Here is an 18,083-nt window from a genome sequence, read left to right as displayed (position 1 = left end):
CAGAGGCGCCTGCAGTGGTGCTTGGATTGTAAATGGCTGGAAACAAGTGTTGTGGTCAACTGAATCAAGGTACACCATCTTCCGATCTGATGGCTGCACTTGGGTTTGGCAGTTGGCTGGAGAGCAATTTAGCATTACCTACCCTGTGGCTAAACTTTGGTACAGCTCTGTATTTCTACCAACATGTCCGAGCACCATATCCTACAGCACACATTGTTGAGGCTTGGTTTGAGGAGCAAAACGTGTGCAAACTTCATTGGCCAGCCCAAAGTCCGGATCTCAATCCTATCAAGCAGCCTTGGGACAAACTAGAATGCCGTATTTGTGCCCAACATACCCGTCATCCCCCACATCACTATCTGAAGCTCTCCACGAGGAACAGAGGCAAATCCCTCCACAAATCAGAATTTGGTGGAAAGAGGCCTAGGCAGTCATCGAGGCCAAAGGCGGCCAAACACTGTATTGAGAAATAAAATTTCATCACCTACCAGTGTGTCCCAATACTTTTGTCAGCATTGTGTACTGTAATTGAGTTGCGTGAGATATTCATCTTAATCCCCGCTGAAAGTTGTGTAGCTGGTAATAATAGTCTTTTGTCCCCAGGCTCAGTTCAGTGAAGAGTATTCCCCCCCCCCCCTCCCTCCTCTTCACTTTCGGCATGCTATGCCAGATTTCACTTGGCCCTCCTCCCCTCTGGGTCACATTGGTCGTTACATGACAAAAGTCCTGAGTGGATAAATACAAATATAACTGCTTATGTGACTCGGAAAAGAGCTCAGTGAGATTTGGCGTAGCGCTCTTGAAGGAAGGGGGTGAATCATTCTCACTGCATGGAGCCTGTGAATGGAAGGCTGGTAACGGCTACACAACTTCCAGCAACGGTTAAAAAGCTATTGTCAAAATTAAATTTATCACTTGTCCTTAGGATAGGTGATAAAAGTCTAATTAGTGGGGATCTTACTGCTGAGACCTCCACCGATCATAACGTGGGAGTAGGGGAGGGACGGGGGTGTCAAGTCATCCACTCCTTCTCACAGGCTTAATGGACACCCACTTCAACCCCCCAGCAGTGAAAAGGACATTGAATAATGGAGTTGTGGCTGGGTATGCATAGTGTCACTCCATTCATCTTCTATGGGTCTGCTGGAGATGGCCAAGTGCTTGTACTCAACTATTTCCTTCATCCCTAGTGAAATTAAAAGAGAGTCACTACTCATTCTTAGCCACAACTCCATTCCAGGGGCTGCAGTGAGGAGAAGAGGGCGACATGTGACCCCAGTTCTCAGGACCGGTGGGGATCTCAGCACTGATACGCCCACAGATCAGACTTCTATCATGCATTCTGTGGCAATGAAAGTCTATTTTGGGAATACCGCTTAAGATAAAAATCTCCTAGAAGAAGTCAATAATTACAGCACCCATCTATGTTAGTAAATGCGTTCCACTGAACATATACATCCAGCAATGAACAATTCTATGTGCCCCTTTTAACCTTTGTTATCTGTCTATAGGAGCGGTATGTAGCCAGCCTGATGCCGCTGCTGAAGAGCATCTCTGCATGGAAGGTTAGTATGCCATCTGTTAGAATGCCTATGGAGTTCTTTGGCTGGATGTTTCACCGTTGGCTCCATGAATTCTCTCGGTAGAGTCCTCCACAGCTTAAACCTTTCAGTCAGGAGGAGTTCATGAAGACGTTGGAGAAGACAGGACCTCAGCTTACCTCTCGGTTAAAAGGAGACTGGATAGGCCTGTACAGGTGGTCATTGTTGTCCTTTTGTATGCCAAAATTTGGGGGAAATTGATGTTTATTTCCATCATTGGTAGCCCCAGTATTCCCGTTACACACTTGATAATGATTCATCTTCAGCACCATCTCTCTGAATGGCAGCTCCCATACCCTCGGGCATAGTCTTGCCAGTGCAGAGTACGTAGCGATGACACGTGCCCCATGTCGATTAACCTGGCCATCTGTTGCCCTTTATTAGATAAGTGACACTCGTACATAAAGCAGATATTCAATCGCTCTTCCTTTCAGCAAGTTATTTGCGCTCACAAGTCAGCAGATTGCTTTATACATGGAGTGATCCCACGGGAATGGCGGAGCACTGACCTATTCATGATGCCATCTGTCAAACCACAGAGCAGAGATTTTTTGTTTTTGTGTCAGAAATCTGATCCATATTTAAAGCGAACCTGTCACATTTATCCCGTATGTAAGATACATCATTGTACATTGAGCATCTTAAAGGGCTCATTAGCACCCACTAAGTGGTTAACTAAAGTGGCTGCAACATGGCTCATCACATAATCCCCACTTTTGTCCTTGACTTTCATATAGGCCAAGAGACAGTCATGTATTAATACATTAACCCTTTCAGGACCAAGCACTGTAAATTTTCCTGCACTTGGTCCTGGGCTTTAACCCCTTCCCGCTCCATGACGTACCTGTACGTCATGGAGCGAAGGGGCATGTATGAAGAGAGGTTGCGTGGCAACCTCTCTTCATGCAGTGCGGGTGTCAGCTGTTTATAACAGCTGACACCCGCGTGCAATAGCCGCTATCGGCCGTTCGACCGATCACGGCTATTAACCATTTAAATGCCGCTGTCAATTCTGACAGCAGCATTTAAATCTCCCGAACATCGTTCGGGGGTCCCGCACGGCCCCCTCGCGGTGAGATCGGGGGAGCCGTGCAGGTGTCATGGCAGCCAGGGGCCTAATGAAAGGCCCCAGGGCTGCCTTACCAGACTGCCTATCAAGCCATCCCTGTGGGGTGGCTTGATAGACTGCCTGTTAAATTGCAGTATGACGTAATGCTTTAGCATTACGTCATACTGCAGGAGCAATCAAAGCATCGCATGTTAAAGTCCCCCAGGGGGACTTCAAAGTAAAGTAATAAAAAAAATCAATAGTTTTTTTTGTAATTGTAAAAAAAAAAAAAGAAAAAGTTATAAAAGTTTAAATCACCCCCCTTTTGCCATATCTACTATTAAAAAATCTAAATTATAAAATAAAAATATGTATTTGGTATCACCACGTCCGTTAAAGTCCGAACTATCAAGGTAGCACATTATTTTTCCCACACGGTGAACGTCGTCCAAAAAAAATAAATAAATGAAGCCAGAAATGCACTTTTTTAGTTACCCTGTCTCCCAGAAAAAACGCAATAAAAAGCAATCAAAAAGTCGTGTGTACTCCAAATTGATACTATCGGAAACTACAGAAGATCCCGCAAAAAATGAGCCCTTGCTCAACTACGTAGACGGAAAAATAAAAAAGTTATTGCTCGCAGAAGACAACGGCAGAAAATAATTGAAAAAAATTAAATGATTTTGAAAAAAAAAAGTAGTATAGTAAGAAAATACCTATACAAGTTTGGTATCGTAGTAATCGTACCGACCCATAGAATAAAGTTATCATGTCGCTTTTGCTGCCGTTTGTGTGCCGTAGAAGCAAGACGCACTAAAAGATGGCGAAATGTCGTTTTTGTTTTTTTTTCATTTTACTCCACTTAGACTTTTTAAAAAGTTTTTCAGTACATTATATGGTACTTTAAATAGCACCATTGAAAAATACAACTCATCCCGCAAAAAACAAGCCCTCATACAGCGACGTCGATGGATAAATAAAGGAGTTACGATTTTTTTTGAAGGGGTGAGGAAAAAACGAAAGTGGAAAAAGAAAAAGGGGCTGCGTCATTAAGGGGTTAATCCCGGCCAATAGTAAAAGTATGGCATGGGATTAAAGCTTCTGCAATCAAGCAGGAGCAGGTCAGGTCCTCAGCTGTCAGACCTTGCTGAGGACCTGGAGGAGAAGCAGTTTTTAACAACTTCTGCCGCCTTCTTTCCAGGCAACATAGTGCTCAATGAGTGCTATGTACTAAAGAGTGGAAGTATTACTTCAGCTATTTGACCCGGAGATACTATGGATGCACCCGCTACAATGGAAAAGTGTGAAATAAGAAAAAATAAGACAATATGAATGACCCCCAGAGGTCTTATATAACATCATACTGGACATAATTGTAAAGAGAAAAAGTTACAAAAATAAAAATTACAGAATAAAATGCAAATATATTAAAAAGAAAATGACCCACCTCTGACACCCACCAAAACCATCACCGTATGTGCCCTATAATCCAAAACTACACAAATTATATATCAAAACGTCCAAAACAAAAGTCCCATTTATATGGGCCTACTGTCAGACAAATGATGCCTGACACTCATCCCCGCATGTACTCACTCTTGTGATGTTGCACAGGAGCGAGTATCATTGGCTCACAGGGGGGCGGCTGGAGGAGATTTCTCTCCTCTCTCTCCCCCGCCCCTCTCTACTCACTTTAGCAGTGGCCATTCAGTACTGAACGGCTGCTGTTTACACTGAACAATCATTGTTCAGGATTTTAAGCTGCATAAAATCCTGAATGATGATCGTTCAGTGTAAACAGCAGCCGTTCAGTACTGAATGGCTACTCTTAATGTGAATGGAGATGGGTGGGGGAGAGTGAGGAGCGAGATCTCCAGCTGCCCTGGCCTCCTGCTTGCCGCTCTGTGAGTGAGCCAGTGATACTCGCTCCTGTACAGCAGCACGGGAGCGAGTACACACAGGGACGAGTGTCGGGCATTGTTTGCCCGATAATCGTCCCATGTAAATGTGGCTAAACTGTCCCAGGTTGCCAGTTGTTGGTTCGTCTTTGAAAGACAACAATTACCTATTTACACCAGACAATAATTAATCAACCAGCGACTATTTTTAGATAAGCTGAAACAAAGAAACTAGTGAACGAATTCTTGCTCGGTCACCTGGTTGGTGGCTGGGTTTACATTTGTTTGCATTCGCATTATCAAGCAACTTTTCTCAGAGTAGTTGTCTTCTGCAAAGCCACCCCAAGTAATCTTCAAATCAACATCAGAACTTCCCTTCCAGCTATAATGCCAACCGTTTACATAGCAGCTTTAGTACAGGTTGTTGGGGTCTTCATCTGGATGAAGCTGCACTCTCACTCCAATAGTCTGTAGTTCCTGAGTATTAACACCTTGTAGCTTTACATCAGAGTGCTACTGACCTGCTTTAACAATCCATGAGAAAAGTGCCTGACATGAGAATTCTTGTATCTGTTTCTCTCTTTTTTTTTTTTTTCATCTCATCATGAAGAAATTTTTTGAGATCACCCAACTTTGATGGATGGTTCCGAGCGCGCAGAAAAGAAATGATGCAGAAACTCGAGGCTCTTCAACTAGAAGCACTTTGTAATGAGGTAATTTCATCTGACTCCCTTAAAGAGGTCTTTAAACATAGGTGTAAGTGGTTTACATATAGTAAGATTAACTCATTAATGTAGTGTTTGTAGCTGGAATGTCTCGGTAAGCAAGCCTTACATATACTTTACAGTCTTAAAGGGGCTGTCCCGCGAAACAAAGTTGGGGTATACACTTCTGTATGGCCATATTAATGCACTTTGTAATGTACATTGTGCATTAATTATGAGCCATACAGAAGTTATTCACTTACCTGTTCCGTTGCTAGCGTCCTCGTCTCCATGGTGCCGTCTAATTTTCAGCGTCTAATCGCCCGATTAGACGCGCTTGCGCAGTCCAGTCTTCTCCGTGTTGAATGGGGCTGCTCGTGCTGGAGAGCTGCTCCTCGTAGCTCCGCCCCGTCACGTGTGCCGATTCCAGCCAATCAGGAGGCTGGAATCGGCAATGGACCGCACAGAAGACCTGCGGTCCACCGAGGGTGACGATCCCGGCGGCCATCTTCGCAAGGTAAGTAAGAAGTCACCGGAGCGCGGGGATTCGGGTAAGTACTATCCGTTTTTGTTTTTTTTTCAACACATGCATCGGGTTTGTCTCGCGCCGAACGGGGGGGGCTATTGGAAAAAAAAAATCAGTTTCGGCGCGAGACAACCCCTTTAAGACCGTGCTCCTGGTGTTTATCTCCTGCTTGTGTAACCTCCAGAACTCTGAACTCATAGAGACAGATTTACTAGTCAAAATACGACCGCTTTCTGTCAGTAAACTGTCCTATGTGCTTTGAACCGTATTTATTATGTGTTTTTAGACACTTTTGGCTTACCTGAAAAAAGGTGTGGCCTAAGCTGCACCAAAAATTGTCTTAAATTTTGGAAAATTACATAAAATCTTGATGGAATTTTTGGTCTAAACTAAGCCAACTAATATGTGGTCTAAACGTAGACTAGACAGCCTTAACATTTGGTAGATTTATCATTCAGCAAATTTAGGCCTCGTGTCCAGTAAAAACTGCAGGTGTCCCCACAGTGTTTTACCGGCGTTTGTGATGCCGGCAGAGATTGCGTGTTGGCAGCAAGTGTACTGTGCATGCCCCGTGTATCCCACCATGGATCCCTGATAAGGCCCATCGTTGTCTTTTAGCATGCTGAAAGACAACGATGAGCGATGGCTTAACGAACAGTGCACGATGTGTGTGCAGTTACACACAATGATTATCGTTTAAAAGATGGCTTTGAGCGATATTCGTTGTCTAAATGGGCCTTAACAAGCCTATCATTAGCTAGATTATGCATTATGAGGTCTCTTCTATTGGTGGCTTTATGAGGGTTATTGGAATTCTGGGTCTAAATTGAATTCTATGAATAATTTGCGTTGCTGATGGGGGTTAAGTCGTCATTGCTTTGTGTCTTTACTTTTTAGGACTTGCTTATCTGGGTTCAGAAACACACTGAAGTGGAGTCTGTAGATTTGGTGTTAAAGCTTAAAAATAAACTGGTGAGTATTTGTCACTGCACTGTGTTAGCTTGAGATCTTTTAGTTTTCTTCTTTTTACAGGGACAACTAAATGAGCAGCACAAGGTATCAGTGAATCCATCAGATAATTCTTTACCCTGTGAGTGCAATACTTAAAACGCATCAGATTGGTAGTACAAAATTCACTGAAAAGCACCCAAAAATTGATGAATTTATTTATAGTGTTATTAAAATATAACTTTTATTACAAATTTTCATTTAAAATAAAGTGTGACACACTACCTATAACTCGGCACACACCGGGGACTAGACAGACACTAAAAAAACAAAGAACAGAAAAAAGGGGACAGACAAGGAAACTAAAGGGATAAAGTGTGTTTCAGACACTATGTCAAGAGATCATAAGTTTTTTTTCTTTCCTCATGCAAAAGCAAGAGTGTGTTTTTTCTCCCCTGTGTGTTTTTACAAGACAAGGGTTTTGTACAGAGCACACAGGGTACCAGAATCATAGAATGGAAGAGTTGGAAGGGACCTCCAGGATCATCGGGTCCAACCCCTCCTGCTCAGTGCAGGATTCACTAACTCATCCCAGATATTTGTCCAGCCTTTGTTTGAAGACTTCCATTGAAGGAGAACTCATCACCTCCTGTGGTAACCTGTTCCACTCACTGATCACCCTCACTGTCAGAAAGTTGTTGTTTTTTTTTCTCTAATATCTAATCTGTGTCTCCTCCCTTTCAGTTTCATCCCATTGCTTCTAGTCTTTCCTTGTGCAAATGAGAATAGGGCTGATCCCTCTGCACTTTGACAGCCCTTCAGATATTTGTAGACCGCTATTAAATATCCTCCCAGCCTTCTTTTTTGCAAGTTAAACATTCCCAAATCCTTTAACCGTTCCTCATAGGACATGATTTGCAGACCGCTCACTATCTTGGTAACTCTTCTCTGAACTTGCTTCAGTTTGTCTGTCTTTTTTTTTTTTTTTTTAAAGTGGGGTGCCCAGAACTGGACACAGTATTCCAGATGAGGTCTGACGAAGGAAGAGTAGAGGGGGGAGTGTAAGCTCACGTGATCTAGACTCTTTGCTTCTCTTAATACATCCCAGAATTGTGTTTGCCTTTTTGGCTGCTGCATCACATTGTTGACTCATGTTCAGTCTATGATCTATTAGTATACCCAAGTCTTTTTGACATGTGCTGCTGCTTAGCCCAATTTCTCACATTCTGTATGTTTTTTTTTTTTCATTCTTCTTCCCCAGATGTGGTTGCCCAGATCATGTAAAAAAAAAATGTTGAATAGCACTAGGCCTAGGACAGAGCCTTGTGGTACCCCACTTGATACATATTTCCACTTGGATGTGCAGAAATATAATTTGAAGCTGCTCTCACCTAGCATCCAAAGGAGTGGCTCATCTTGGCACAGCTAAAGAGCAGTAGAGAACATAAAATAATTCCTCCGTTTTCTTAGAACTCTGCATGGTGCTGTACCTCTGTTAATCTTCCTGGAAATCTTTGAATACATTGGCAACTAACTGCCAACTATTGCCTTTTAAATGAATTGTCCCAGTACGGCCTAATCGGTGTGTGTTGTGTAGGGACACGCACTATTCATAAAGGGAGTGGTAATGTCCAGTTGTCAGTTTATGCAAAATTTTCCAGGATGAATAATGGGGGAATGCTGAATTTTAAGAAAAGACTATCTGGAATTGTATATTAAGGAATGCAAGTGTTTACTAAAACAGGACAGCTGACAAGATGATATGTGTTATGGGATAGCTTTTAATTTCTTCCGGTCTTGTATTGGGAGATCTTAGGGGTTCTTCTGACCTTCTTACTCCATAACATGACTGCTGAGGTACGATACACCCAGTAACCTGTATAAAGAAATATTCCCACCTTCCGCCTCTGTGATATCCAGCCCTGGGACCATGGGGATGGCTGAGTGTGAATCACTGCATCACAGCCCTGGTATCTAACTCTGGAGAAACTAGGGCAGGAAAAAAAGCGATTTCTGCATTGCAGGGCCGGCAGTACATAATAGTGTAGAAGTTGATCTTAAATGTACTTTAGGGATCATTTACCTTGTAAACCTGGAGCTAATGGGTTTTGCTGTTGACAGGCTCTGGCACAAAGAGAACACCTTCCTGTAAGTGCAGACACCTTACAGAAGCTACAAGGACAGGTGGACACCATCATTCAGGAACTTCCCGAAGACTTGCAAGAGATCTTGGTGAAAACCAGCAGCTCATGAGCCATGTGGGGTCAAGGCAGTAAGACGCTAACAGCAATGTACGCACGCACATACTTTACTTCTGTCACCTCCATAGGTCAGTGCTGTGCAGAGCCTGCAGGGGTGAAGCTGGAGGACTACCTACCTAGAATCCATATCTGGTCTCTTTTTAGAATGTGCTACACACTTATGGACATAGAGGAAAGCGTAACCATGTTGGATATTTGGAGCATTAATGAAATATGGATCATGAAACCATTGAAATCCTCCTTTTTCCAAGGAGGAAAACCAGAGCTTTGTTATCAGTCTTATGCAATTAATTATTCTGACCCTCAGGAGGATCTGATATCTGTATGTGGCAGACAAAATCCATGTACGCTTTTATTTTAGGTTTTTTGTTTTTTTTTCACCTATCCATTACTGAATTTCCTGATCTTGGGGTAAAAACGTCTATTTTTACATGTAAATTAAGCTAAAATCTAATCCTGATAGTCGGTTCTATCATAAGTAGTGCCTTTAGTCACATAGAAGAGCATGGGCACATACTATGCATTATGACTAGACGCCCAAAAAATACTGGCCTCCATTAAAGAAGACTTGTCCGCTCTCCTGACATGTCTGTTCTAATGATTATTTGCATTCCCTATTGAAATAATTCTAGAGCAACTTTTCTGAGAACTCTGCGTAGTGCTGCTCCTCCTATTATTCCTCCGGGAAATATACAGTATATAAATAAATTGACAACTTTCCTTTTATCAGTGGAGTGTGTTCTTGTATAGTTTGACACATCAGCACTGATTTAACCGTATTGGACATTGATAAAAGGGAAATGTTGAAACTCAGTTGTCCATTTATATACGAGGATTAACAGAGGAACAACCGGTTATTGTTCTAAAAAAAATGGTGCTCCAGCATTGTTATTTCATGGGGAAGGTGAGTGCTGTTAGGTCCTCTTTAAGACAGTTGGATTAAAAGGGTTGCCTGCAACTTTTACTATTGATGACCTGTCCTTAGAATAGGTCATCAATAGTTGATCAGGTGGTTTACCGCTCAGGATGCCTAATGATCAGCTGACCGCTAGACCTGCTTGCCAGTACAGACAGCGCTGAAAGCAGATAGTGCTGTCAACATTACAGAGGCCTAGTATGGTACTACAGGCCATACTACAGACAGTTCAATTCATTGGGAGCTGTGCATGCAGTACCAATCTGGACCATTGCAATACAGATAGCGCTATCTGCTTCCAGCACTGTCCTGTACTAACAGCAGGCCCAATGATCAGTTGATCGCAAGGCATCTCAAGCTACGGACCTCCAGCAACTGATTGGGAGACCTGTCCTTAGGATAGGTCTCCCACAGTACAGTCCTGGAGAATCCCTAGACGTTTGTTTTGTATACAGGTAAGATCTGCCACAAACCATAGAGAAATGATTTGCAGAATGCTGACTGTTACAATTTGTAATTATGCTAATTAACGTTTTCTGCAGGTAGCACTGATTTAGAATCGTCTTAACTCTTAACATTCTGTTAGGATTTGACTGGGAAGTACCTGCAGGTAACATGTAATTTATGGTGTTTTAGGAGCACATTTTACCGTACAGTGAGACCCCTGCCCATAGCGGGATGTAGGGTCTTACTGCAATAAGTTAGTGGTTTTTTTTTTTATCCACCTAGGTTTACAAACTTGTGGCAAGTATCAGAGGGATGCAATTCCATCTGAAATATGACTTTTTAAAACCTAATCATTGCAGCACTACACAAAACACGCAGCTTTACCTAAAAGTCCGGTTACATTGGCTCAGTGTAACAAACGGCAATCAACACGCATGTCAATCGGCGCTCGTTTCATTGTCCCTCACAGGGGCCAAGAAGCATAACTACTATTTATGGTCCCCATAGGCCGTCTGTACATCGCCCTGTTCACATGTACAGCCGATCAGCAAGTGCTTCTATGTTTGCTGAATCTGAATGATCTGCCAACGAACGAGCTTGGATCATTAGTCCCTTTACATGCCCTGTTTGTTGGGCGAACAAGCTCTCTGCCCGCGTAGAAGGACTTTTATACTAATCCATATGATCAGGGCAATGTATAAAACAATGAAGATGAACATTTTCTTTGTTTTGGATCTTTAGTGCGCCAGATGTAATACAGGGATATGCAATATACATAGGGAATACACTGCTAGAATTAGGATACAGTAGTTACCTGTTCTCATAGAGCAGTGCATTGTGGGGGCTTAGATGATGATGATTATTAAAGGAGTTTTCCTGGACTGTAATATGGATGCCTTATCCTTCAGATAGGTACATTACCTCATCCTTGAGGGTTCTCTGCTTGGGATCACTTATACCAATTAGCTGAGAAAAGAGGCAACGACTCCTGGGGAAAGCACTGCAGCCTCTTCTCACACCTGTGAATGTTCTGAGCTGTTATACCAGGCACAGCCACAATACAACTTACAGTGCTGTGTTCGGTATACATTGAAGTGACATCAGCACTCCCAGGACTGGCACTTCAAACAGCTGATCGACAGGTGTCTGCCATTGGAGGATAGGTCATCAATATATTAGTCTAGGAAAGCCCCCTTAATCTTGGCTTTACATGGCACAGTGAAGCCCCAACTCAACAGGCATTAGAATTTTTTTGTCTTTGGGATACTCATTAGGAAGAGTGCATACACAGCCATTTCTTCTAAGTTTCCTGTTTTTTTCCATTTGTATAGTAGGAAATATTCTTGCATTACTCCACGTGTGAGCTAAACCTATATAAATGGGATTTCTCATGACATTGATCGCCTGTCCTCATCGATGTCTGAGCGCTGTTAGCCCTAGGATCACTAAAACGGGCATGCAAAATTTGGCGCATTTCTGATATATAATCCAATCACGTTTTAGACCTGTTTTTAATAAGGAATCGATAAAGCCTACAATAAAGTCTATTTGGATGCTGGACTGAATATTATTTTCCCCCCGCATCCAATGGGCACACAGTGGGCTGGTCAGCTAAATATTTCTCTAAGCCAACCAATAGGATGTCAAAAAATGAGACAAAACTGTTTAAAGATGTGCCGCCAAACTTCTCATCCACCATTAGGCACTGTGATAACTGCAGCACATATTTTGGACCACCTGGTCTAAATTTACACCAACAAGTAGACAGGATTAGTACATCTGCCCCAGCATGTAACCCCCCGTATAGCTGAGGAGAATACCCACAAAGCTCTTGAGATTTCAAGTCAATTTCAACTGTAAAATATTCAAAAAGTTGGGTTGGTGGGGGGGGTGGGGGAGGGGTATTTTTTATAAAGCTTCCCTGCACATACAATAAATGGGACACCGCCAGCATTGTGCAGGGGTAACTGATTAAATGCCTATGGCATTACAGCAAATATGTCCTTGAAACGCTGTATTGCATGTTTGCAGACCACATCTGCTATAATGTGATAGGCAGAACTACGCACAGCACATGGATTATACTGGATGGGTAATCCCAGCATATCGTAAGTGTTAACTTTCTGAATTTATACAATATATGAGGGATCTTTGCACAAATTTTGTACAGTTTCCTTGTGACAAGCAATCACTATGATGGTGCTTTATCGGCCTGAATAAGGGAAGACTCTAGTGACTACCACTCGTCAACCATGTATTCAGAAGAGGTGTAGTTGTTAAAGGGAACCCATCACATCGTATGAGCGACATAAACTAAGTGTATGGGCTCACAGGACAGGGGGCGCTGAGTCCGGGGTTGTGCTTTTGATACTCTCCTACCTCCCTGTTCCCTCCATTGTCTGCCTGGAAGCCACCGCTTGGCCCTTGCATCAGACTCCTCTCTGCATTCAGTGCACTTGCGTGCGCACTCCGTTCTCTAAGTGTGTGTGTGTGCGTGCACTGCATGCAGAGATGAGCCTGAGGCATGGGCCTGGCGGCTGCTTTCTGAGTGGACAGAAAGGGAATAGGGAGGCAAGCGAGTATAAAAAGCGGCCCCTGTCCTGTGAGCTTATTGTTCTCAGACCAATTCTCTTCAAAGGGACGTTCACACACAGCAGAAATGTTGTGGATTTTCCTTGGCATAAATCTGCAGCATTTACGTATCAAAATTCGTACCATTGGTGTGAATTTTGACTCTAATTTAACTGCGGATTCTGCACAAGCTCCTCTTACCCCCACTGAGCACACCATCATGTGCCAGTCCCTACTGAGCGCCGTTGCTAGTCAGGTAATGCTATTTACGTATCACCTGACCAGCATCGGTGCTCAGTAGTGGTTACTGGGTGCGCTGCGCTCTTATTGCTGACAGTATTTGGAGGTGAGAGGAGCTTCTGCAGGATCGACAGCTGAATTCGGGACAAAATCCATACCATTAGTGCAGATTTTGACAAGTTTTTTGATGCAGATTTTGACGCGGATTTTCCACTTTGTGTGCCCTAGAGGGGTATTCTGGATTATAACATTTGTCATTTGTCCATTGTTATAGGTGGTTAGGTCGGCAAGGGTCTAACTGCTGAGACCCCCAATAATTGTAAGAAAAGAGTATCCAATCACACTGTTAACTGAGGCTCTGTACAACTCTATAGGAGATATGGAGAAAGCCACCATATATGTGCTAGCTGGGGGGGAAAAGGGTTTGGGATCACCCCCAAAAAATCTAACCACCTACCATATTGGTGATGAATGTTACTGGCTGGAATACTCCTTTTAATCCTAAATAATTCATATTGATACAGATTATGGGACTTTATCGTTTACTCAGCACATATCAAGTGATTGACCTTTTTTTATATGAATTTCTAAATTTTACTCCAATTTCTGTGGTCTTTTTAATCTGAAAATCCCTCCCAGCAGATGGGTTTTATGTATATTACTAATAAACGTCTTCTCGAGTGATTTGTTCATTTTTCTTTTAATTTTGTAGATTATTTCTGCAGATACATTAAAGGCACAGAACAATATTTATAGAATCGTTATGAACAAATCTAGAACCGTTCTGCCAGTTTTTGTAGTACCACTTCATAACCTATAGGCGTCACTGTTTTATGCTTACTTTGCGTAGTTGAAGTAATGTAACATCAAAGTTTTTGTATATTTAGGCTTAAAAGAAATGTAAAACGCAACATAAACATTAGATACCTGGATGTTCTGCTGCTCACTGTAGTCATAGGATCATCCGTGGGGAAAATTCCATGTGTAAGGCTAGTTTAAAGGGGTTGTATGAAGTTTTACACTTATCCTCTATCCTGGAAATCAGAGTTATTGGTCTGATCACGTGGGGTACTCGCCAGTTGCGAGAACTAGGGTGTCCTTTTGTTTGAACATAGTAGCGGTCCCACATGTCCGCTGCAACTCCATTCAACTCTATGGGACTGCCAGAAATGGCCCAGTACAGCTCTGAGGATAGGAGATAAGGGAAGTAAGTGACAAACCCCCCTATAAGGCCAAAGACGCATGGCTGTAATTTTGGGTGATGTGCTGTCCGTATATTCCACGGACAGCACACGGCCCCATTATAGCCTATGAGGCTATTCACATGCAGACAAATGGAGCATAAGAATCATAGCATGTCCTATTCTTGTCCGTTTTCATGTACAAGTATAGGACATGCAGTATGCAAGGAGTGTATACATGGGCTTTCTGATGTCCATTGCGCCTGAGTTTCTGGGATGTATCTCGCATTACGGCCGCGTGCCTTTGGCCTTAGAGTAATAAAAATTCAGTATGGCCAGCTGGCAGCAAAGATTGTGGGAATGTGTGGCCAGCCCCATAATCATTGGGCTCCTTAACACCAGTATATGGCTATGGGAGCCATAGACACTTGGTATGGAACCATTTTATGAGCGATATTCTCTTCTAGAAGCATAGCTTCCGTGATCTGAAGCGTCATCATTCATGTGATTATATTATACCGCAATACCAAAATTATACCTTGTTGTTGGATTCCATACACGATCGACAGAAAAAGTCTCTGTGAAATCTGAGGCATACTGGGGTGTATTATGGCAACATAGACTTGAGTGCTGTTTTACGGTTCCGTACAACTTGATGGGGCTATAATACAGCGCAGTATATGAGTATGAGGACGTAGGCTAACTATATACATTAGATTTCTATTGGTAGAACTTGCCAAATTTGGTGGGTCTACGGTAGCCAATCAATCATCTAATGTGTATGGTGGCCTCCTGATGGCAGATTTTGGGGGAGATAACCATCAGGAAGTTGGACAGTCTGATCCTTTTTAATCTTGAGGAGATAAGCTGCTCTGGCATCAGTTTTCACCCCACTCTGCATTCAGGGCAGATGCATCCTTGGCCATGTGTGCACAAGTATGACAGTGTTGCGCTAGACAGCTGTCGACTGAATGAGTCGACAGCTATCATACGTGTATGAGCAGTCTACGATTCGCTGAAACCAAATGTCTATGGCATCTCTGAACAAATTCTATGAGTTGGAGCTTGTAAATGTGTCTGACAAGGCTGTGATCATCATAGGATCGCAGTGTTTGTTATTTAAAGAGGACCTTTCATGTCCTCGTGTGAGGGGGCTGGCTGCGTAGATTCCACTCCCGACTGTGTCAAGTGGGCGGTCCCCACCACTCAAGTCAGTCTAGTCTGATATCACCCACTGACAGCAAGTGGTGGCGACCACTCACTTGACAAATGTACAGCACTGTGACCCAAATAGAAGAGCTGGAATGGGATTTAGAGGCCTTGCTGCAGCTAGTAGAGCCGCAGCAGCCAGGCCCTTTTTCGGCTGTATTTACACGGGAAAGTGCGATTTTAGGTCGGAGAAACTCTATCCTATATTGCACCTGTGATTTTCAGGCTTCTGGGTAAAAAACATGCGATTCACATGGCAGCATAATGTGATTTCCATGCATATTGCTCCAATCGCTGAAATGGAGAAAATTGCATCGCATACCAATCGTATGGCATGGGAGTTCGATGCAATTTTTTTTGCATTGCTATAGGCAACAATGCGTAATTCTTGAAGCAGAATCACCCAAAAATAGGGCATGCTGCAATTTTATGATCACCCACTATCGGTGCGAGCGAAAAATCGCTCATGTAAATTAAGCCATTGAAAATATTTGCATAGAACTTGCGTGTTACCGGTATCTCCCGTGTAAATACACCCTTAAAGAGGCACCCCTCAAATGGTACACATTCTGAAAATTATATTGGTGTGAAAAAAAATTCTCTCTTAGCTGTTTTGGATTGAATGAATTATAATTTGGCCCACTAGACCCCTGATGTGGAGTGTTTTTAGCTTTTTTTTGTGTGTGTATTTTTATCACATTTTTAAAATTGCTGGTAACCTCTTATCACATTGCTTATTTCCAGTTCTTTTTTATCTTGATGAGAACAAGGTCTTCTCCTTTCAGTTGCTCTCAGTGATGCCTTAGCACAGTTCTGAGTTGTTACATTTTCTATTGTAATTACTATTTTGTATTCCGACAATTTGTATGCAATATGCTGCTTTCAGCAACTCTTTCCTAACAAATGTCTATTTTATTGAACGTATCACTAAACCTGAATGTTTTTCATTCCTAGTGCATTATAAATACATGGATGAAATAGGGGGGTGATGTATTGGCTGTCTCGGGGTGTAACCTGTTTCGGAAATATTTTTTAACAGATTGTCTGCTATAACACTGTATGGTAAACTAGAAAAGCATGTTACATGCACTGAAGCTAACCTGGCCACTGCATTTAAGAATGTGTATTTTTCTAAAAACTAAATAAAAACATCCCTTTTATATTTGATTTGTGAGTTGACTTTTTATAATGAGTTAGATTTATGGTTGTTTTTTATGTACGGCTGTGTACACTATTGCCACTTCTAGCAAGGTGTATTCTCATCTATGAATGTTATGACTAGGAAATGCCATAACATTATGATCAGTGGGTTCTGACCTCTTGGACTCCCACCAATCGTGCTAACTTTGGGACTGGGGTGCATTGGGTTTATTTCCTCCTAATTTTGTGTTTTTGGACGTTCACTGTCTGGGATCTACCACACAGCCCTATTCAAGTGATCTACATGTGGTCAATACACATTAGATGAATGTTGGTCAAAGCCAACGGTAGAGAATGCGGACTAACGAATGGTGGTGTTTCGACTTGCCCCTCATGGCAGATGTCAGGGGAAGGAAGGATCAGATCAATGGATTTCAAGATACTAGATCCTCTGCTCTTAAGAGGTAACCAGAGGTGTCTGGCAACAGCTAATGAAACTATGATTCTCGTTTGCCCAAGCAAACAAGCTGGTAATGTCATCCCCAGCTCATTCGCGCTCGGGCAGCCTCTTTAGATGGGCAAATCATCATTGAGAATTGTGAACTTCGCAATGAAAAGGCAATGAGCCGATGATTTTTATGCCAGCTCAAACTGAACAACTAATTGGAACGCGTGATTCTCGTTCGTTGTCCAATCATTGGCTTGTGTTTAAGCTGAAACATTATTCACTTTTGTTCATTCGAACAATTTTTAGAATGATAATCGTTCAGTCTAAACGCACGTTTACTCCGCTGTTGCTGTTGACAACAAATGCACACTTGGAAAAGACAAGTGTACATGTGTATGGAGAAGTCGGGAGTGTGATTGTTCTTAGTAAGAGAAACCAAGCAATCTTGTAGATATGATAGCTTTTAATGGCTAACAAAAATACATGATGTTACAGCGAGCTTTTGGGGATATCTCGCCCCATTTGTCGGGCTTATGAATGAAACTAGTTTGGATGGCACATAATTATAACCTACAGATGCAGAGATCCTCTTGATCTAAATAAATGTTCTCACAGAAATTTGAGACTTAAAAAAACCCAAGACAGTCTGAGCAGAGAGACAAATGCCAAATCAGTCCATGGAGCTGAGGAATGCCACAGTTTTATGATGTCTCTTATCACTGATTCACACATATAAAGATAGAAATACTACCTCAACAGCACCACCTATTGGATGGAAACATTCTTACAATCAATTTCTGATTTTTTTTTTTTTTTTTATTGGAAAAACAAAAAATGATTGGAAGGGGGACACCTGTCTTGAGCTCCTTCATGTTCCCCACTTATGCAAGAATCCCGGGCTGAGGTTCATTCCATTCTTGAGGATATCAAAAATTTCTATAAACT

At 42.4% G+C, this 18,083-nt stretch overlaps 1 protein-coding gene across 1 annotated transcript in view; it reads left to right on the top strand.

Moving 5' to 3' along the window:
* The window catches only part of DENND6A (DENN domain containing 6A), a 65,417-nt gene extending 48,700 nt beyond the window's left edge, over positions 1 to 16,717 (top strand). The window contains exons 16-20 of the mRNA XM_066596568.1: positions 1,512 to 1,565; positions 1,647 to 1,756; positions 5,158 to 5,260; positions 6,675 to 6,749; positions 8,847 to 16,717. Of these exons, the coding sequence (XP_066452665.1) occupies positions 1,512 to 1,565; positions 1,647 to 1,756; positions 5,158 to 5,260; positions 6,675 to 6,749; positions 8,847 to 8,978 (474 nt within the window). The 3' untranslated portion in view covers positions 8,979 to 16,717. The remainder of the gene's footprint in view (positions 1 to 1,511; positions 1,566 to 1,646; positions 1,757 to 5,157; positions 5,261 to 6,674; positions 6,750 to 8,846) is intronic.
* Positions 16,718 to 18,083: the final 1,366 nt, after the last annotated feature.

The sequence above is a fragment of the Eleutherodactylus coqui genome, chromosome 3 (assembly GCF_035609145.1).
Source record: "Eleutherodactylus coqui strain aEleCoq1 chromosome 3, aEleCoq1.hap1, whole genome shotgun sequence".
Lineage (NCBI taxonomy): Eukaryota > Metazoa > Chordata > Amphibia > Anura > Eleutherodactylidae > Eleutherodactylus > Eleutherodactylus coqui.
Note: the sequence above shows the minus strand (reverse complement) of the source record. Positions and strands in the feature narration are given on the sequence as shown.